The following is a 22,121-nucleotide window of genomic DNA, read 5'->3' on the forward strand; positions in this document are numbered from 1 at the left end:
CTAAGCTAACACAATGCTCACTTCTTAAATCTTGACTTCTGGGCCTTTCCAATTGCCACAACCATCTATAGGTTGGTTGGTTGCTCCAAAACATCACCACCCAGGAAACACTGAACCAATTCCTCTCATCTTTATCCAGATTACAGACTGCTTAGCCTATTACTGACAGTTTAGAAGTACGAGATCTTCGTCCCATTTTGATCTTGTATATACATTGAATAAGAAGCACCATCACCATTTGAGAATACCAAGTAATGTTACTGTATGAGGTATTAACATAGACACATCAGCATGCTAGGTGAAATTAAATTAAATCTTAGGTACGTACAATGTCAAGTCAGGTGTTTGCAAAGAAAATAGCAAATTAAGTGAAGTGAAGAGAACTGCAGCCTAATAAGTATAAATGAAAACTGTTCACACACTGAGTCCATACTGTTACTGAATCTGAATGCACGTCGGGCATGTAAAAGAATAATGACCCCAGTTCCATTCTCGTGTAAGTTTATAAAGCCTCTCTCCATGATAAATAGCAACAAGCATGTGGTATTCTTCCAAGAATACGCAGGTAATGAACAACTGGGCTATATTTCATCAAGTTGTAATTAGTTCTGTGAACCACATATTACCTCCACACTGCACATATAAACGCTGTCCACAATGTGCATTTCCTCGGCAAGGAAAAATCCATAGTCTTATAAAACATCACCGTGTAGCATCTTTCCCCTACCGCTCACTGGGAATTTCCATTAACATGCAATGCACTCTTGACTCCGTAATTGTGCAGTAATAAAGCTCCCGTAAAATGCTCGTGCAGTGCCCACTTCGCGATATCAATTGTCGTCAACAGTAACCTCAATAGCAATAATCAGCAACTGTAACAGTCATGCACAATAATACCAATAAACTCGTAGCACGCACACTCATATATAGACTAGCTCCATGCAGCAGAGCGTCTGCCAAAATCCACATGTTGCAGCATTTTAAATCAACTTCAACTGTCTTTACCGATATAGTAGGCTAGCTGTTTTCCCGGTTGCATAAACTTTACTGCTATGCCATGTGCAGATTCATACACAAATTAAGGTTACACCAATATAAAGAAACAAAGATACATAATTCCCTACTACCAAATTCTTCTTATAACATAATGTTCTTACATCTCAATTCAAAACTCACAAGATATTTACTACTTTATATTAAAAAGTTATTTTATGAAAATTTGCTAACCTAAAATTGCAAATCATACACTCGTACAGTTACAATATAACATTTCTCAATGCGAATAGTTTTCCTAGCATGAATTCTATTGTTTGGCTTTGCTGTGTGAACAACAGTACTAGTACGTAAAGTGTACGCCAGATGACTCACGGTGATGCATAAGTGATTCATAGTTTGTGTTTCAAAGTTTGCCAATACGAATGTTGAAGATTGCCGAGATCTACCAATTCAACACTAGGGTCTCCAACTATCACTAAAAGTTGCGCGAATAGTATTCGTGGCTGGATGCTTTATGATGTTCACTCATAGCTGAAAAACTATTATATTTGAGAACATTGTGAAGTTCGGCGTATCTTATGACAAAATTGTGGCCTGTTTCACCTACATAGCTGGAATTACAGGATTGGCATTCTAATTTGTAAACACCGGAGTTCAAATATCTATTATTAATGTTATTATTGTTATTGCTGACAGTGTGTGGATTGAAAATGAATTTGGAAGTGGTTTAGGAGGTTCTAAACGCTATTTTAATGTTGTGTTTTTGAAAGATATTAGAATTTCCACCATAGCTGAATCGGAATTAGCCATTAATAAGAAGAGGTCCAATATGAAGTCAAACGTAAACTATCTTCTATCCTTAATCGACAACAAACCATTAAACCCAACCCAGAATACATAGATAGTCCACAATCTAAACAAAAAATTTGAACACAATTAATAATAATAAAAACATTCTCACATCATTGCTAAGATTAACGGCATTCAACACTGGACACGCTATGTAGTTGACATGTTTGTTATTTTAGACTGCCGTGTTACTAACACATAAAATTTCTCAACTCCATTGACCCACATATAAAATTCACCATAGTCAGAAAACAATAATACCCTTAATTACCTGGACTTAACCATTATGCGCAACTGCATCAACACTTTATCCTTTAATCACCATCGTCTCACTCCAGTCGCCTGGGCATGGTTAACAAGCCTCCTCCACTCCTTTCTGTCCTTCCACATTTCCTGTTCCATTACTTCCGCCACATCCATCCAGCTTCTCCAATGTCCTTCCAAATCTGATCAATCTACTCTCTTCTCGGTCTTCCGTTAATTTCTCTATCCAATTCCCTTCTTGCTACCTGTTCCTTTCCCATTTTTTTTTTTACATGTCTTAACCATCTCAGTCTTGCTTTCTGTACTAATGGTTCTATATTTAGCTCTTCTCTGGTTTTAATATTTTGAATTCTATCTCTTCTTGTCTTTTTAACCTATGTTCTTAAAAATTTCATTTCTACTACTTTGATCTTACTATCTTGCCACTCATTAGTTACCAGCGTTCCTAGTCCGTATGTCACAGTGGGTCTGAAATACTCCTTATATAATGTTAATTTCATTCTCTTGGGTACTTTGTCATCCCATAAAAGCTCTCTGACTTGATGATAAAATGCTGTACCTTTACTTAGTCTGTTATTAATTTCAGCATTGATTTCATTACTTCCATTAATAATGCTACCCAGATATGTAAACTGTTCCACATTCTCTAACCGTTCTGTGTCTATGTTCACTTGGCTTCTCTTTTTCTCTTTTCCACAGTGCATGACTACAGTTTTCTTTTTAATATATACAGGAAACCCATCCACACCATCAATACCATACAACAAACTTCCGTGCACCCAGACATACATAAAGCAGCTTACAATAGCATGGTACTCAGAGGATTAGCTGTTCCTTTATCTCACAAGAATTGTAAAAAAGAAATTAATACTATTCACAATATTGTAGAATGCAATGGTTTCAGAAGAACCTTCATCAGTAGAATCATCAATAGATATAACAGGAGACTCAAGACTATCCTGGAAAAAGTTTCTGCTCCTAAAGAAAAATTTTCCAATTTCACTTTCAATAAGAGTAGCATTTACCAAATTTCTAATATCTTTGAAAAACACATCATTAAAATAGCGTTTAGAACCTCCCACACAAATTCCAATCTCATTGTCAATCCATACACTGTCAGCAATAACAATAAGAACTCTAATAATAAATATTTGAATTCCGGTGTTTACAAATTATGATGCCAGTCCTGTAATTCCAGCTATGTAGGTCAAACAGCCTGCAATTTTTTCATAAGATATGCCAAACATTGCAACGCTCTCAAATATAATCGTTTTTCAGCTATGAGTGAACATCATAAAGCATCCATCCAAGAATACACATCAATAGATAAAGATCTCAAGATCTTGCATTATGAGCAAAACATTCTCGAGAGCATCCACATTGATTTAGATTAGTTTATGAACCCCTCTCACAATTTAAATGAAATATGAAAAAACAAAAACAAAAGAACATTCTACTTGAAACATTCTTTCTATGTATTTGTCAGAACTTCTATAATAAAAACAAACCCTGTCTCCATCTCTCCAATTCAACATCACTCCCCCCCGTCCACACCAGCCCTGCACCCTCTTACCCCTTCACTCCTCCCATCCTCACAAACACACCTGAGCCAACAGCCGACACGATCGTAAGAACGCGACCGTTAACTTTGAGTAGGCCAGGCCATTTTGAGTGGACAACCACTTATTAAGTACCGTAAGTTTAAAGTTTCTCTACACTCATTTTACACTTTTTTGCTTATCAGCCCAAGTTTCTCACACAACCTTATTTTTTCCATTAGACTGGAACTTCATAGACTGTTTCCACTATGGTCACAGCAGTTTATCATGCACCTGATATCTTCTCTAACACAGCTTCTCAATTTTGTCGCTGCCCACCCGACCATTTAAAATAAGGCAAACACACCTAGCCAACATTGGAAACTCATCGAGAACAGGACCGCTAAATTTAGAAGAAATTGAGTAAGCTGCTGTTCTAGAATTTGAAATTCATCAGAGTTTTTCCATCATGTTGTCACATACATTTCACCTGGCATGTTGTCTCCTCTCAAACTTGGATTCTCAAGCTTTTTCGCTTCCCTCTTGGCCATTCATGCTGATTGTGACTCTCCAAAGACAGACTGTCAGTTCTGAATTTTCAAGACAGTGATTTAGTCCCGTTTTTTTGAACTGTATCAAACTGCAAAATTTGTAAACTAAGAGATCCGCAACCTCACTATAAGCACTTATTGTTCGTTTCCGTCTGTATCATTTGTTTTCATTTCTTGTCTTCTAGGTTGAACACACTTTTTTGATTCAATTATGTATAATATTAACTTTTTTTTTTTTTTTTTTACTGAATTTGTCGGAATGAGTTATTTATTGCTCCATCTAATGATGGAAATGTTGTATACTGTATTGTTTTTATTTCCATCATGTCTGTCTTGTTTTTCATTTATTCCTTCATGTTTTTAGCACATGTTTAGCTTGTAGAATATAAATAACTTACCCCCCCCACCCTCACCCACCTTATTTCACTGAAGATGCCTCAAACGAGTCGAAACATGTTTGAATAATAATATTACTCCACCTAATGATGGAATTATATTAGGTATTGAATAGGAGGTTACATTAAATTTACCGAGCTCGATAGCTGCAGTCGCTTAAGTGCGGCCAGTATCCAGTCTTCGGGAGATAGTAGGTTCGAACCCCACTGTCGGCAGCCCTGAAAATGGTTTTCCGTGGTTTCCCATTTTCACACCAGGCAAATGCTGGGGCTGTACCTTAATTAAGGCCACGGCCGCTTCCTTCCCACTCCTAGCCCTTTCCTGTCCCATCGTCGCCGTAAGACCTATCTGTGTCTGTGCGACGTAAAACAACTAGCAACAACTACATTAAATTTTTACTTTGTAATGTTGAAAAATTAAATATAGTTATTGTGTTTGACTTCACATACCTTTACAAACATATATTCTCAATCATGAACCTGAATAAGTGTAAAGCTAGGTCATGTTGTCAGATATTGCATTCAAAGTAAGGTCATGCATTTGTTCTGCTCAAACAATATTTCCTGATATCACTAAGTTGGTGAAGTCAGGGAAATGTTAGGTGTTTTCTTAAATGCAGACAAAGGACGTTTTTATTTTGTTGTATTAATTTTTAAAGGCTGATATCAGTAATTTTTGAATGGTTTCTGTGTCTCGTAAAATGTGACATCTATACACTGCCCTCCCCTTGGTCTCTTTTCTGGTCACTTTTTATCTCTGTTGGGGTTTGCTTTCTGCTCTACTGAGCGAGTTGGCCATGCGGTCAGGGACGCGCAGCTGTGAGCTTGCATCCGGGAGATAGTGGGTTCGAACCCCACTGTTGGCAGTCCTGAGAGTGGTTTTCCGTTGATTTCCCCATTTTCACGCCAGGGAAATGCTGGGGCTGTACGTTAATTAAGACCACAGCCTCTTCCTCCCAGCTCCTAGCCCTTTCCTATCTTATAATCGCCATGACACTTATTTGTGTTGGTGTGATGTAGAGCTAATTCCATAAGTAATTAATTTCATTTTTGATGTGTATTGACTGTTGATCGCATGGTAAAGTGGGAAATGGTCCATCTATTCAGTACATTTAAATTACGTAATTGTTTTGTTCATTAATGGGACTAGTTTCAACCTCTATGTTGTGAGGTCATCCTCAGCTATGAACAGAACAATACCAAGAGTATCAGAAGCACACACTAGAGTACAAAGTTGAAAAACTCAAATGTCCTGAGTTTGTTGTCTTAGAAGTTGAAAGCAGTAAATCGTGAATAGGCCTTTGGATGTTGGATTCTCATGACAATGTTGATATTAATCAACTGCTTATTGCAAAGTTAAAATGAGGCTTATTGTGATGGTTTAGTCCCTTATTAGGAACTGAATTGAGTTAACAATTAATAAAAACATATTTGAACATTGGAACAATACATCTAAAAATGATGAAAAAATTAAAACTTGAATTTCTGTCAGATAATCATTCTGATATTAAAACATTGTCTTTGCTTCCTTATTCTTGTCTTGAGATGATATTTAAATGACACAATTATACAATGCGGCGTGAGATGGGTGAAAGTTTATTTAGGTTATAAGCACATCAGGCATTGTGAATCAGGTAACATCTACTTCACACTTGATCCATGCCGGGCTGAGTGGCTCAGACGGTTAAGGCGCTGGCTTTCTAACCCCAACTTGGCAGGTTCGATCCTGGCTCAGTCCGGTGGTATTTGAAGGTGCCCAAATACGACAGCCCCGTGTCGGTAGATTTACTGGCACGTAAAAGAACTCCTGTGGGACTAAATTCCGGCACCTCGGCATCTCCGAAGACCTTAAAAAGTAGTTAGTGGGACGTAAAACAAATAACATTATTATTATTACACTTGATCCATTTGACAATCTCAAAGATTTTTCCATCAGACAAAAGAGTCCACTGATCCAAGTTGTAGATGTCTCCCTCAGCCATGTCAGTAAACATGTAAATTCTGATAAGTTACTCGTCAGTAAAATAACTCCCTTCTACTTCATTTAAATATATTTTCCACTTTAAATTGTAGGGCCTATTTTTGCATTCTACCTTAAGAGCCCAGGGCAGTCATGGGTCAAGCATATGGTCTGACCACAAGCAGGTTACATATCACTTAACTTATTGATGGACATTAGCCTAAAGGATTTTAGTTAGAAATTCATTTGAATGTGTGAGCATAGTGACAAATGCTTTTTATGTAACAAAGGCTTTTCAGTCTGTCAAACACACAGAAAATACAATATAAATTAAAACACTATAAACATATCTGTAAAACACACACTAACATACAAAGAATGACATGTTTCATTCTACAAGAACATCCTCAGATTCTATCAAATCACTTAAAAATAAGCTTATATATGTACAGTATTGTTTACGTAGCGTAAACTTGTCAATGATAGAGAGATTAGTGATAATATGAAACAGTGATGACAAAAAATAAAATATATACAATTATTAATATAATGAAAAACTTACGTATTTATCTAGACTGCCGATGTTAAGTCTGTTGTCACCAAACACTATTTCAGGACTGTGGTCATGGAAAGTTTGTGGTGAGCCACGCTGCGCGTGGAGAGGGGAAGGCAAGACAGGGAGGGGCCTTGTAGATCGATGTGGATCTCTCCTATTGGATGATTAAATCGAGTAGACTACAGAGTGGAGAGGGGAGGGAGATGTAGGGCGGAGCGGCTGGAGCGCTGTGGAACTTTCCATCAACATTGGAGGGGGGAAAGATGTTATTGACCTATTTCATGTTAATTGTACCTGTATGTAATATTGATGAATGCAAATTAATATTTTTTATTTATTTTTTAGGTGAATAAAGTAAGGAACGGTATTATTATTATTATTATTATTATTATTATTATTATTATTATTATTATTGTTGTTGTTGTTATGAAAGAAGCAATTTACCTTCCGTCAACATTGGAGAGGGGAGAGATGTTATTGACCTTTTCCATGTGTATGTACCTTTATGTAATATGGATGAATGCAAATTAATAATTTTTTAGGTGAATAAAGTAAGGGACGTTATTATTATTATTATTATTATTATTATTATTATTATTATTATTATTAGTATTATTATTATTACGATAGAAGCAATTTAATGAGTAGGTGTTGTCAGATATTATGTGAGTAGAGCGAATAGGGGGGAATTATTTAAATGTGTATGCTCATTCAGGTTATTGGCATTAGCATTTTTTGCGACATAAATTTCTATTGCTTCTTTTATATTCAAAGATTTACTTTTATTTTCGAAGTGTAAAATTTTTAGATCAGTGTTGATGTCTGTGAAATGGTGTGAACAGTCGTAGATGTGCTCCCCGAAGGCTGAATGCCAATTATATCTGATCGCGTTTTTGTTTTCTTTGTATCTTGTATGGAAATTACGTTTTGTTTGACCTATGTATGTGACGTTGCAGTTAGGTTCTTGGCACTTGAGTTCATACACTCCTGACTTTGAGAAAGGGTCCTTTTCGTTTAGGTTGCACCTGCTGAAGTGTCTCTGTAGTGTGTTATTCGTTCGAAAAGCTACTTTTAAACCTTGTTTCTTGAAAATGTTAGCTACTTTGTATGTGTTATTGTTAACATAGTTGAGAACCACGTAGTTTTCTTTGTCGTGTATGGTGCTTTTCCGGCGACTTTTCATATGTTTATTTAATAGTTTATCCACTGTGCCTGGAGGATGGTTGTTTTCTTTCGCAATTTGTTTAATGATTTGCATCTCTTCATTGAAATCTGTTGTGCTCATTGGTATGGAAATAGCTCTATGTATCATTGTATTCAGTCCTGCTATTTTGTGTGTGTATGGGTCGTTCGAGTTGTCAATAGTGTGCGACGTCTGAGTGGGCTTTCTGTATACTTTGTAAGATAGGTTGTCATTATTCCTGTTGATTGTGATGTCTAAATAGTTTATTTTCTTGTTATTTTCTGGCTCCATTGTGAAGCTGATGGATTTGTGTAAAGAATTTAAAGTGTTTAATAACTGGTCTGCATTAGTGACGTCATTATCATATATGCATATGACGTCATCCACAAATCTGCTCCATTGTAAGATTCCTTTTGAAAGCTGGCCCATTAAGATGATGTTTTCGAAGTTATTCGGAAAAATGTTTGCTATTATACCTGATAACGGTGAGCCCATGGCTACCCCTTCTGTTTGGCAATAGATTTTGTCGTTAAATGCAAAGCAATTTTGGTGTAGTGTTGTTCTAAGAAGGTTAATAATTTCTTTGGTTTCTTGTAGAGAGGTGTTTTCTTTAAGAAGGTTTTCGATAATTTTAATGGATCCATCCACTGGTATGTTGGTGTACATGTTAGTGATGTCAAAGGATGTCATACGTGTGCTCTCTGTTTTTTTAAGTTTATTTAATTCTTTAATTAGTTCTAGGCTGTTTTTAATTGATCTGTCTCCTTTAAGTGAAATTTTCTCTTTTAGAATGATGTTCAGTTGTTTGCTTAAATTGTAATTTGGCGCATCTTTAAAATTTACTATTGGTCTAATGGGACACAGCTCTTTGTGTATTTTGGGCAGGGCTCTTAGTGTGGGGAGTTCAGGATTTTTGATGGTGAGGCTTTCTTTTTCTTGTTTTGTGAAAATTAAGTCTGTTTCCTTGATAGCTTGCTTTATTTGGTTTTGAAATTTATTTGTAGGGTCGCGTTGCAATTCTTGAATACCGTTGTTGTTGATAAATTCTATTGTTTTTTCTATGTATTCATCTTTCTTCATTATGACTGTTGTGTTACCTTTATCCGCTTTCGTGATGATAAGGTTGTCGTTTTTAATTTTGTTCTTAACCTTTTTCAATGCCGAGTATTGAGTTGCGTAATTCGGTTGCTTAGTGGAATTTTCATGTGCGATTATTTTTAGGGCTTCGTTGGTGGCTACGTTTTTTATTATTTCTCTTTGTGGAGAGGGTATTTTGTCGCAGGCAATTTCTACGTCAGTGATGAGCTGTTTTATGTTGTTTTCGTTATGATGTTCCTGGCAGTTGAATTTGAGACCTTTCTCTAGCAGATCTATTTCATTCTTTGAAAAGGTAGTGTCTGATCTGTTAATTAATCTAGGGTGAAAATTCCCAAGTTTGTTGTGCTTAGCGTTTTCTGGACTTTTCTGTTTAATCATTATGTTACGTATTTTATTGTCAATAACCTTCTGTTTTTGGATTGCTTCCTTTTTAATGTAATTGTGTAAAAGGTTGGAATAGGATGTCCATTGTGTGCGGTGCCAGAAGTTGCTTAGGTTTAAATGGATGCGTAGAATTTGTTTATTGATTTGCTGTTTCTTTATGTACGCGAATTTGATTTCTTTTCTGATCCATAGTAACTGTGATTGAGATGTTGATATTTTAGCCGAAGTTGTTGTGGGTTTAGCTTTTATGGGTATGTACTTAGGAACGAGCTCTAATTCTATGTTCTATGTTCAATGTTCATGATTTTAATTTTAAGTGATTTGAGCTTTTTGGCTTCGTAATTTGCCTGACTGGCCAAATAATTTGTTAAAAATGAAGCCATGTTTTTCAGTGTTGACTTAGTTAAATGTTACAAAGGCTTTTCAGTCTGTCAAACACACAGAAAATACAATATAAATTAAAACACTATAAACATATCTGTAAAACACACACTAACATACAAAGAATGACATGTTTCGTTCTACAAGAACATCCTCAGATTCTATCAAATCACTTAAAAATAAGCTTATATATGTACAGTATTGTTTACGCAGCGTAAACTTGTCAATGATAGAGAGATTAGTGATAATATGAAACAGTGATGACAAAAAATAAAATATATACAATTATTAATATAATGAAAAACTTGCGTATTTATCTAGACTGCCGATGTTAAGTCTGTTGTCACCAAACACTGTCTCAGGACTGTGGTCATGGAGAGTTTGTGGTGAGCCACGCTGCGCGTGGAGAGGGGAGGGCAAGACAGGGAGGGGCTTTGTAGATCGATGTGGATCTCTCCTGTTGGATGATTAAATCGAGTAGACTACAGAGTGGAGAGGGGAGGGAGATGTAGGGCGGAGCGGCTGGAGCGCTGTGGAACTTTCCATCAACATTGGAGGGGGGAAAGATGTTATTGACCTATTTCATGTTAATTGTACCTGTATGTAATATGGATGAATGCAAATTAATATTTTTTAATTTATTTTTTAGGTGAATAAAGTAAGGAACGGTATTATTATTATTATTATTATTATTACTATTGTTATGAAAAAAGCAATTTACCTTCTGTCAACATTGGAGAGGGGAGAGATGTTATTGACCTATTCCATGTGTATGTACCTTTATGTAATATGGATGAATGCAAATTAATAATTTTTTAGGTGAATAAAGTAAGGGACATTATTATTATTATTATTATTATTATTATTATTATTATTATGATGATGATTATTATTATTATTATTATTATTATTATTATTATTATTATTATTATTATTATTATTATATTATGGTTCATGTTTGTGGGTTACTGTAGTCATGTCCTAGTTCGTGAACCATGGGCAACGGCTGAGTGGCCTAGTAAATGGTCCTGAGAGTCGGGATACCAGTTGCTATGGAATGGGAGTGGGCATCTCGGACATATTCTGAGTCGTGGCCCTCTTTGTGCTCAGGCGGCTAGGACTATACAATTCACCGGTGGTCCATAACCCGTTAGAGGAGAATTCCTCACTTGGACTGTGCAAGTAGGGCAGCATCCTGCTTCCCTGCTTCATGAATTTACCCAGCTCAGAACACTTTGAGCAAGCCTCGGACCTATGGGAGTATCGGAGTCCCACTCCCATTTGACAGGCGAGGGACTCCTTGGAAACAACTTGGCGAAGGAAGTGGAATTCGATGGGGAGCTATCAATATTAATGGGGCTTATGGAAGAAAGAAGGTAAAACTGGCTGAGTCAGCAAAGAGGATGCATCTGGATGTGCTAGGAGTAAGTGATATTCGGGTAAGGGGAGATAATGAGGAAGAGATAGGAGATTATAAGGTGTACTTGACGGGTGTTAGAAAGGGAAGGGCAGAGTCTGGGGTAGGGCTCTTTATCAGGAATACCATTGCACGCAACATAGTTTCTGTTAGGCACGTAAATGAGCGAATGATGTGGGTAGATTTGTCAGTGGGAGGAATTAAGACAAGAATTCTGTCCGTGTATTCACCATGTGAGGGTGCAGATGAGGATGAAGTTGACAAGTTTTATGAAGCATTGAGTGACATCGTGGTCAGGGTCAACAGCAAGGATAGAATAGTGCTAATGGGCGATTTCAATGCGAGAGTTGGGAATAGAACTGAAGGATACGAAAGGGTGATTGGTAAATGTGGGGAAGATATGGAAGCTAATGGGAATGGGAAGTGTTTGCTGGACTTCTGTGCTAGTATGGGTTTAGCTGTTACGAAAACATTCTTCAAGCAAAAGGCTATTCACCGCTACACATGGGAGGCTAGGGGTACCAGATCCATAATAGACTATATCTTAACAGACTTCGAATTCAGGAAATCTGTTAGGAATGTAAGAGTTTTTCGGGGATTTTTCGATGATACAGACTACTATCTGATCTGTAGTGAACTAAGTATCTCTAGGCCTAGGGTAGAGAAAGTGAAATCTGTCTGCAGACGAATAAGGGTAGAAAATCTCCAGGACGAGGAAATTAGACAGAAATACATGGATATGATTAGTGAGAAGTTTCGAACAGTAGACAGTAAGCAGGTTCACGATATAGAAAGTGAATGGGTGGCATACAGGGATGCTGTAGTAGAAACAGCAAGGGAATGCCTAGGAACAACTGTGTGTAAAGATGGGAAAAGGCAAACATCTTGGTGGAATGATGAAGTGAGAGCAGCTTGTAAACGTAAAAAGAAGGCTTATAAGAAATGGCTCCAAACAAGGGCCGAGGCAGATAGGGAGTTGTATGTAGATGAAAGAAACAGCGAAACAAATAATTGTTGAATCCAAAAAGAAGTCATGGGAAGATTTTGGTAACAACCTGGAAAGGCTAGGTCAAGCAGCAGGGAAACCTTTCTGGACAGTAATAAAGAATCTTAGGAAGGGAGGGAAAAAGGAAATGAACAGTGTTTTGAGTAATTCAGGTGAACTCATAATAGACCCCAGGGAATCACTGGAGAGGTGGAGGGAATATTTTGAACATCTTCTCAATGTAAAAGGAAATCATCCTGGTGGTGTTGCAAACAGCCATGCTCATGTGGAGGAGGAAAATGATGTTGGTGAAATTATGCTTGAGGAAGTGGAAAGGATAGTAAATAAACTCCATTGGCATAAGGCAGCAGGAATAGATGAAATTAGACATGAAATGGTGAAGTATAGTGGGAAGGCAGGGATGAAATGGCTTCATAGATTAGTAAAATTAGCGTGGAGTGTTGGTAAGGTACCCTCAGATTGGACAAAAGCAGTAATTGCACCTATCTACAAGCAAGGAAACAGGAAGGATTGCAACAACTATCGAGGTATCTCATTGATTAGTATACCAGGCAAAGTATTCACTGGCATCTTGGGAGGGAGGGTGCAATCAGTCGTTGAGAGGAAGTTGGATGAAAACCAGTGCGGTTTCAGACCACAGAGAGGCTGTCAGGATCAGATTTTCAGTATGTGCCAGGTAATTGAAAAATGCTACGAGAGGAATAGGCAGTTGTGTTTATGTTTCGTAGATCTAGAGAAAGCATATGACAGGGTACCGAGGGAAAAGATGTTCGCCATACTGGGGGACTATGGAATTAAAGGTAGATTATTAAAATCAATCAAAGGCATTTATGTTGACAGTTGGGCTTCAGTGAGAATTGATGGTAGAATGAGTTCTTGGTTCAGGGTACTTACACGAGTTAGACAAGGCTGTAATCTTTCACCTTTGCTGTTCATAGTTTACATGGATCATCTGCTGAAAGGTATAAAATGGCAGGGAGGGATTCAGTTATGTGGAAATGTAGTAAGCAGTTTGGCCTATGCTGACGACTTGGTCTTAATGGCAGACTGTGCCGAAAGCCTGCAGTCTAATATCTTGGAACTTGAAAATAGGTGCACTGAGTATGGTATGAAAATTAGCCTCTCGAAGACTAAATTGATATCAGTAGGTAAGAAATTCAACAGAATTGAATGTCAGATTGGTGATACAAAGCTAGAACAGGTCGATAATTTCAAGTATTTAGGTTTTGTGTTCTCCCAGGATGGTAATATAGTAAGTGAGATTGAATCAAGGTGTAGTAAAGCTAATGCAGTGAGGTCGCAGTTGCGATCAGCAGTATTCTGTAAGAAGGAAGTCAGCTCCCAGACGAAACTATCTTTACATCGGCCTGTTTTCAGACCAACTTTGCTTTACGGGAGCGAAAGCCGGGTGGACTCAGGATATCTTATTCATAAGTTAGAAGTAACAGACTTGAAAGTAGCAAGAATGATTGCTGGTGCAAACAGGTGGGAACAATGGCAGGAGTGTACTCAAAATGAGGAGATAAAGGCTAATTTAGGAATGAAGTCGATGGATGAAGCTGTGCGTATAAACCGGCTTCGGTGGTGGGGTCATGTGAGACGAATGGAGGATAGGTTACCTAGAAGAATAATGGACTCTGTAATGGAGGGTAAGAGAAGTAGAGGGAGACCAAGACGACGATGGTTAGACTCGGTTTCTAACGATTTAAGGATAAGAGGTATAGAACTAAATGAGGCCACAACACTAGTTGCAAATCGAGGATTGTGGCGACGTTTAGTAAATTCTCAGAGGCTTTCAGACTGAACGCTGAAAATCATAACAGTCTATAATGATAATGTATGTATGTATGTATTATTATTATTATTATTACGATAGAAGCAGTTTAATGAGTAGGTGTTGTCAGATATTATGTGAGTTGAGCGAATAGGGGGGAATTATTTAAATGTGTATGCTCATTCAGGTTATTGGCATTAGCATTTTTTGCGACGTAAATTTCTATTGCTTCTTTCATATTCAAAGATTTACTTTTATTTTCGAAGTGTAAAATTTTTAGATCAGTGTTGATGTCTGTGAAATGGTGTGAACAGTCGTAGATGTGCTCTCCGAAGGCAGAATGCCGATTATATCTGATCGCGTTTTTGTGTTCTTTGTATCTTGTATGGAAATTACGTTTTGTTTGACCTATGTATCTGGCGTTGCAGTTAGGTTCTTGGCACTTGAGTTCATACACTCCTGACTTTGAGAAAGTGTCCTTTTCGTTTAGGTTACACCTGCTGAAGTGTCTCTGTAGTGTGTTATTCGTTCGAAAAGCTACTTTTAAACCTTGTTTCTTGTAAATGTTAGCTACTTTGTATGTGTTATTGTTAACATAGTTGAGAACCTCGTAGTTTTCTTTGTCTTGTGTGGTGCTTTCCCGGCGACTTTTCATATGTTTATTTAATAGTTTATCCACTGTGCCTGGAGGATGGTTGTTTTCTTTTGCGGTTTGTTTAATGATTTGCATCTCTTCATTGAAATTTGTTGTGCTCATTGGTATGGAAATAGCTCTATGTATCATTGTATTCAGTCCTGCTATTTTGTGTGTGTATGGGTGGTTCGAGTTGTTGTCAATTGTGTGCGACGTCTGAGTGGGCTTTCTGTATACTTTGTAAGATAGGTTGTCATTATTCCTGTTGATTGTGATGTCTAAATAGTTTATTTTCTTGTTATTTTCTGGCTCCATTGTGAAGCTGATGGATTTGTGTAAAGAATTTAAAGTGTTTAATAACTGGTCTGCATTAGTGACGTCATTATCATATATGCATATGACGTCATCCACAAATCTGCTCCAATGTAAGATTCCTTTTGAAAGCTGGCCCATTAAGAAGATGTTTTCAAAGTTATTCAGAAAAATGTTTGCTATTATACCTGATAACGGTGAGCCCATGGCTACCCCTTCTGTTTGGCAATAGATTTTGTCGTTAAGTGCAAAGCAATTTTGGTGTAGTGTTGTTCTAAGAAGGTTAATAATTTCTTTGGTTTCTTGTAGAGAGGTGTTTTCTTTAAGAAGTTTTTCGATAATTTTAATGGATTCGTCTATTGGTATGTTGGTGTACATGTTAGTAATGTCAAAGGATACTAGGCTGTTTTTAATTGATCTGTCTCCTTTAAGTGAAATTTTCTCTTTTAGAATGATGTTCAGTTGTTTGCTTAAATTGTAACTTGGCGCATCTTTAAAATTTGCTATTGGTCTAATGGGACACAGCTCTTTGTGTATTTTGGGCAGGGCTCTTAGTGTGGGGAGTTTAGGATTTTTGATGGTGAGGCTTTCTTTTTCTTGTTTTGTGAGAGACAGAGACACTTCAGCAGGTGCAACGTAAATGAAAAGGACCCTTTCTCAAAGTCAGGAGTGTTTGAACTCAAGTGCCAAGAACCTAACTGCAACGCCTCATACATAGGTCAAACAAAACGTAATTTCCGTACAAGATACAAAGAACACAAAAACGCGATCAGATATAATCGGCATTCAGCCTTCGGGGTGCACATCTACGACTGTTCACACCATTTCACAGACATCAACACTGATCTAAAAATTTTACAGTTCGAAAATAAAAGTAAATCTTTGAATATAAAAGAAGCAATAGAAATTTACGTCGCAAAAAATGCTAATGCCAATAACCTGAATGAGCATACACATTTAAATAATTCCCGCCTATTCGCTCTACTCACATAATATCTGACAACGCCTACTCATTAAATTGCTTCTATCGTAATAATAATAATAGCGTCCCTTACTTTATTCACCTAAAAAATTATTTATTTGCATTCATCCATATTACATAAAGGTACATTTTACATGGAAAAGATCAATAACATCTCTCCCCTCTCCAATGTTGATGGAAGGTAAATTGCTTTTTTCATAATAATAATAATAACGTCCCTTACTTTATTCACCTAAAAAATTATTAATTTGCATTCATCCATATTACATAAAGGTACATACACATGGAAAAGGTCAATAACATCTCTCCCCTCTCCATTGTTGACGGAAGGTAAATTGCTTTTTTTCATAACAATAGTAATAATAATAATAATAATAATAATACCGTTCCTTACTTTATTCACCTAAAAAATAAATAAAAAATATTAATTTGCATTCATCCATATTACATACAGGTACAATTAACATGAAATAGGTCAATAACATCTTTCCCCCCTCCAATGTTGATGGAAAGTTCCACAGCGCTCCAGCCGCTCCGCCCTACATCTCCCTCCCCTCTCCACTCTGTAGTTTACTCGATTTAATCATCCAATAGGAGAGATCCACATCGATCTACAAGGCCCCTTCCTGTCTTGCCCTCTCCTCGCGTAGCGTGGCTCACCACAAACTTTCCATGACCACAGTCCTGAAATAGTGTTTGGTGACAACAGACTTAACATCGGCAGTCTAGATAAGTACGTAAGTTTTTCATTATATTAATAATTGTATATATTTTATTTTTTGTCATCACTGTTTCATATTATCACTAATCTCTCTATCATTGACAAGTTTACGCTACGTAAACAATACTGTACATATATAAGCTTATTTTTAAGTGATTTGATAGAATCTGAGGATGTTCTTGTAGAACGAAACATGTCATTCTTTGTATGTTAGTGTGTGTTTTACAGATATGTTTATAGTGTTTTAATTTATATTGTATTTTCTGTGTGTTTGACAGACTGAAAAGCCTTTGTTACATTTAACTAAGTCAACACTGGAAAACATGGCTTCATTTTTAACAAATGCTTTTTATTTAAATCTTGATAGATTTTTTAATATACTTTGAATTGAATTTTGTTTCTGCACTATATTTTAAGGAAAAAGTGAATTATTTTTTCAAAACTTTCTGGGTCATCTACTTGTTCAATTTCAAATAGCATATACGAATCTTTTGACCCATTACAGTAAGTTAGAACATACTATAAAAGTTTAAATTACCGGGCGAGTTGGCCGTGCACGTAGAGGCACGCGGCTGTGAGCTTACATCCGGGAGATAGTAGGTTCGAATCCCACTATCGGCAGCCCTGAATATGGTTTTCCGTGGTTTCCCATTTTCACACCAGGCAACTGCTGGGGCTGTACCTTACTTAAGTCCATGGCCGCTTCTTTCCTACTCCTAGGCCTTACCTATCCCATCTTCGCCATAAGACCTATCTGTGTCAGTGTGACATAAAGCCCCTAGCAAAAAAAGAAAAAAATTATATTTTGAAAAAATAACAATTTGCATCATGTGGAGCAATTTTAATGAATTGTAATTATGAAAATGAAATTGTTGATAACTTTGAAAGGGCTAATCTTATAATTCTAAAAAATTGTATGCTGGTGTTTGTGTTTAGAATACACATGTGATCAAAATTTCAGCTTCCTGATATGAAATCTCTTGGATTTCTGAATTCCACAGATGCTTTGCCTTAATATTTATTCACTGAATTTGCTGTTGGTTATGTGACCAATTAAAATATTGATCTGCTTCCAGGTCATGATTCAAAGCTCAAAATTACAATGGAGACAGCCTGGGGCCCAGCCACATGTATCACAGTCAGCTCCAAACATACTTGGGAGGGAACATGATGAAAATGTTGAGCAGAGTGTGCATCCTGAAAATGATGAGAGAGTGCATCCTGAAAATGTTGAAGAGAGAGTGCTTCCTGAGCCTATTGTACAAGGCAGGAAACTTACTTATATTGTGATAGTTTCATTGGTACTGGATCTTCTAGGTTTTACAATGATACTGCCCTTATTCCCCAGTTTACTTGACTTCTACCGGAAGAATGATTCCATGAATGGTCTTTATACATGGTGTCTGAACCAAATTAAATGGTTTCAGCAGGTTGTGGGAGCACCTGACGAGTCAAGCTCCGTTTTATTTGGCGGTAAGTTCTACAACAAAAACTTGTTTTAATGTCTTGCTTTTCTTGTTGTATTCTTTTTGTACATATTTAGATACATGTATACCTACAGTGTTGGGCCATTGCATTATGACCAAACCCTATACGGGAACATTTATTGCACCTGGAGCAGGGAGAGTAACATATGACATGCTGGTAGCATGGTATATACAAGTAGAGTCTGTTACGATCGCCGAATTTACGTGCATTCCCTACCTTGTATGTTGCTGTTCTCTTCGATCTTGTCGCCACATCAAGCATTCCACTACTCCGCTTACCTGTGCTCTGGCTGCGCCATTCATCACGTGACTGACGTCATCCTCTCTACGCTTCGTTTTCTCCGTTGTCTGTGCGCTGCATGCTTACCTTGGACACGTGATGATATGCTTCTCCAACTTGCTGGCTTGTAGCCTCCTCACCTTTCTAGATTTTTCTACACCACTGTATATTTCCCACTCCGCTGCTCCACAATTTGAGTCTGCTTTCGTCTCAGAGTGGTGGAGCACCAACATAACCGTGCTACTTTGTACTATGTCAATTCCATCTGGACTGTATATCTTCAAACAATTTGGTGAGCAAGATTTATCATTATTTGGACATTAATTTTTCATCTGGGCCATCTGCCTGCTGAACGTTTCTTCTGCCGACTTAATACTTTGTATTTTAAAAGCTCATATGAAAAACTGCAGTCTACACGAACTGCGCTACAGACAATATAAAATTATTTGTAATCACTTCAGTTGTCTTCTAAGACGTATGCTATTTGTAAATTCTGTTCTCGTAATATAGTTGTATCCGGTGAAGAAAATCCTTTCCCCGTTCTGATCCTTATTCCACTTCCCTTTTCTTTTCGTATTTCTTTTCTTTCAGGTTTTGCTCCCACTTTTCTTATTCAGTTTCTGTATGTATTCATTGTATGCTTGTATTTGTCCAATAGGCTTTTCTTACATGCATTTCGGAAATTCTATTTGTAAATGTGGCACACTTTTCTAATTTTCTCAAGTTTTACATATTTATCTTTCATCACTTGTTAAAATTTGTCTTCGATTTATTTATCTTGTTACTATGTTTGATTGTTAAATATATTCTATCCATATTGTTAATTTTTGGTTTTCCTCTTGGCCTAGCTCCTACTTACTGCGCGTTTCCATGGTTTAATCATTTGTTGTTATTATTATTATTTTTATCCATACTATATTATATCACTTCGTTTGATACTATTTGTTTTATCGCACGCTACCTTCTTTCTTTAACAAGTCTGTGGCATCAGAATGGAAAAACTGGCTGACTTTTGAGTTTGATAGAGGGCAAATTATTTAGGCACGGCGCTTTGGTATCAGCATCTCTGAAACAGTATGGCTTGTCGGCTGCTCACCTGCTGCTGTTGTGTATGTTTCAAAATTAGTGCAACGATGGAAAAACAATTATGTATCATCCAGTTGTATATTTACTGCGGCTCATTGATGCTGGAAGCCAGGGCTGGTTGTGGCGCATTATTCGGAGTGACCACAGAGCCCAGTGTAACCGTAGTGACTAGGCCAATGTTTCCCAGCACATGGTTCATCAAAGACTGCTGTACCTGGAACTGTGAAATCAATGACACATTTGTACCCCAGTGCTGACTGCACTCCACCAAAAGCATTGTATGAGGAGGGTAGAAAATAATTGCCACGGGATGTGCATGATTGGTAAAACGGTTGCCTGGCTGATGAATCCGGTTCGTGGTTCATCACCTTCATGGCTGATCACATGTAGGCCAATTTCCATCGGAGCTTATGGCGTGTGGTTGTATGGTCAATCCGAGACAGGCAGGTGTAAACGGTGTGGTGATCTGGGCGATGTTTTCACGGGACACACTGGGGCCCATTGTTCCGGTACACAAATCTCAACCAGCTATACAGTATCTGAACTTCCACCTGTTCAAGTCTACAGTGTTCTCTGATGGCAACGACCACTTCCATTAGGACATGGTGCCATGCCACACTGCCAAGATTGTGAAGGACTGGTTCGAGGAATATGATAGTGAATTTGTTTTAATGCTCCAGCCCCCAAAATCACTGATGTGAACCCCATCAAACATTTGTGGTTAGACTTGGAAAAGCAGGTTCATGCTACATCACCACCTTCCAGCAGAGTATGCCAAGTGGAATACCTGATGCTGCACTTGTGCTACCAGATTTCCCAGGATACCGTTCTCCACCTCGTATCGATGCCTCGCAGAGTGATCCTGTTTCAGTAGACGAAAGGTGGTCATACATGGTGTTAGGTAGGTGGTTGTGATGTAATGGGTCATAAAATTATTAATTATTAATAATAATAATTTTTATTATTATTATTATTATATTGTTGTTGGTTTTACGTCACACTAACTACTTTCATGGTTTTTGAAGACACCGATGTGCCAGAATTTAGTCTCACTGGAGTTCTTTTATGTCCCGATAAATCTACTGGTACGAGGCTGACATATTTGAGCACCTTCAAATCCCACTGGACTGAGCTGGAATCAAACCTGCCAACTTACTTGATTTATCTCACGTGGCCCCACCATCAAAATCAGTTTATACTCTGTTTTATTCATAGAGGTTATTCCTAACTTAGATCTCCTCGTTCTGTTTACCCTCCTACCATTGTTCCTATCTGCTATTACCAGCAGTCATTCTCAGTACTGTCATGTCTTACTGCCAATTTATAAATAAGATGCGCAGAGTCATCCAGTTTTTGCTCCTGTTCAGCGAAGTTGGTCTGAAAAGACCGATGTAAAGATAATTTTGCCTGAGAGCTTACTTCTTTCTTACAGAATAACATTGGTTAGAACTGCAAGCTCACTGCGTTAGCTATTTTACACCTTGACTTTATTTCACGTATTGTACTACTATCCTAGGAGAAGACATGGGTCATTCCATCATTTTGCAGCACTTAAGTTTACTTTTAATATTTCTGCATTGAAAGCATGTTATATATCAATTTAAACCTAAAGGTTTGAATATTCTTAATTTGGCAGAACTAATTTGTTTAATGCAGCTTTTTTTGTGCTAGATGCTGATGAAATGCACTATCAAAGGAACAAAAAATTGTTTAGTATTTGTGTCATTTGTTACTGTGGAAAGGTAAGGTTAAGAATTCAAAATGATTTATAATTTGTACTTAGTTTAGTAATATCAGTGACATTATAAAAGCATATTTTAATTAATTATCCAGCAGCTATAGTTCATGTGGAGCTATTGAATGTACCACTTACTTAAGTTACGTTAGTCACGAAAAATGGATGTTTATCTAATTTTCAAGAAGAGTGAAAGAGGGAATGGGAAAAAAAGAGTATATAATAGTTAGAACAGTAACACAAATAATAACTTTGTTTATATTGTATTAATTTTTAAATGTTAGTAGTAGTAGTAGTAAAGAAGAAAGGAGGCTGCAGAAAAATTAATCACAATCTGTTTCACCTTACAGATGTCCAAGGTCATTACAGTGTGCAGTCAAATGAGAAGAAGAGGCCCTTCTATCAAGTCCATGAGACATAATGTTGTTCAGAAATTATTCCCTGACATAAGAAATGAATGTTTCTTCCATGACCGAGCTCGATAGCTGCAGTCGCCTAAGTGCGGCCAGTGTCCAGTATTCGGGAGATAGTA

General features: G+C 37.2%; 1 protein-coding gene across 5 annotated transcripts in view; it reads left to right on the forward strand.

Annotated features, from left to right (window-relative positions):
* The window catches only part of rtet (major facilitator superfamily domain-containing protein rtet), a 294,106-nt gene that overhangs the window by 14,836 nt on the left and 257,149 nt on the right, over positions 1-22,121 (forward strand). The window contains exons 1-3 of one of the 5 annotated variants that reach the window (XM_067140242.2): positions 8,335-8,396; positions 9,967-10,025; positions 18,078-18,474. In XM_067140242.2, the coding sequence (XP_066996343.2) occupies positions 18,081-18,474 (394 nt within the window). In that variant the 5' untranslated portion in view covers positions 8,335-8,396; positions 9,967-10,025; positions 18,078-18,080. Of the gene's footprint in view, positions 1-8,334; positions 8,397-8,728; positions 8,863-9,966; positions 10,026-15,493; positions 15,581-16,948; positions 17,018-18,077; positions 18,475-22,121 lie in introns of those variants that run through there. The other 4 variants (XM_068226066.1, XM_067140243.2, XM_068226067.1 and 1 more) reach the window with 4 other exon arrangements.

The sequence above is a fragment of the Anabrus simplex genome, chromosome 2 (assembly GCF_040414725.1).
Source record: "Anabrus simplex isolate iqAnaSimp1 chromosome 2, ASM4041472v1, whole genome shotgun sequence".
Taxonomy (NCBI): Eukaryota; Metazoa; Arthropoda; class Insecta; order Orthoptera; family Tettigoniidae; genus Anabrus; species Anabrus simplex.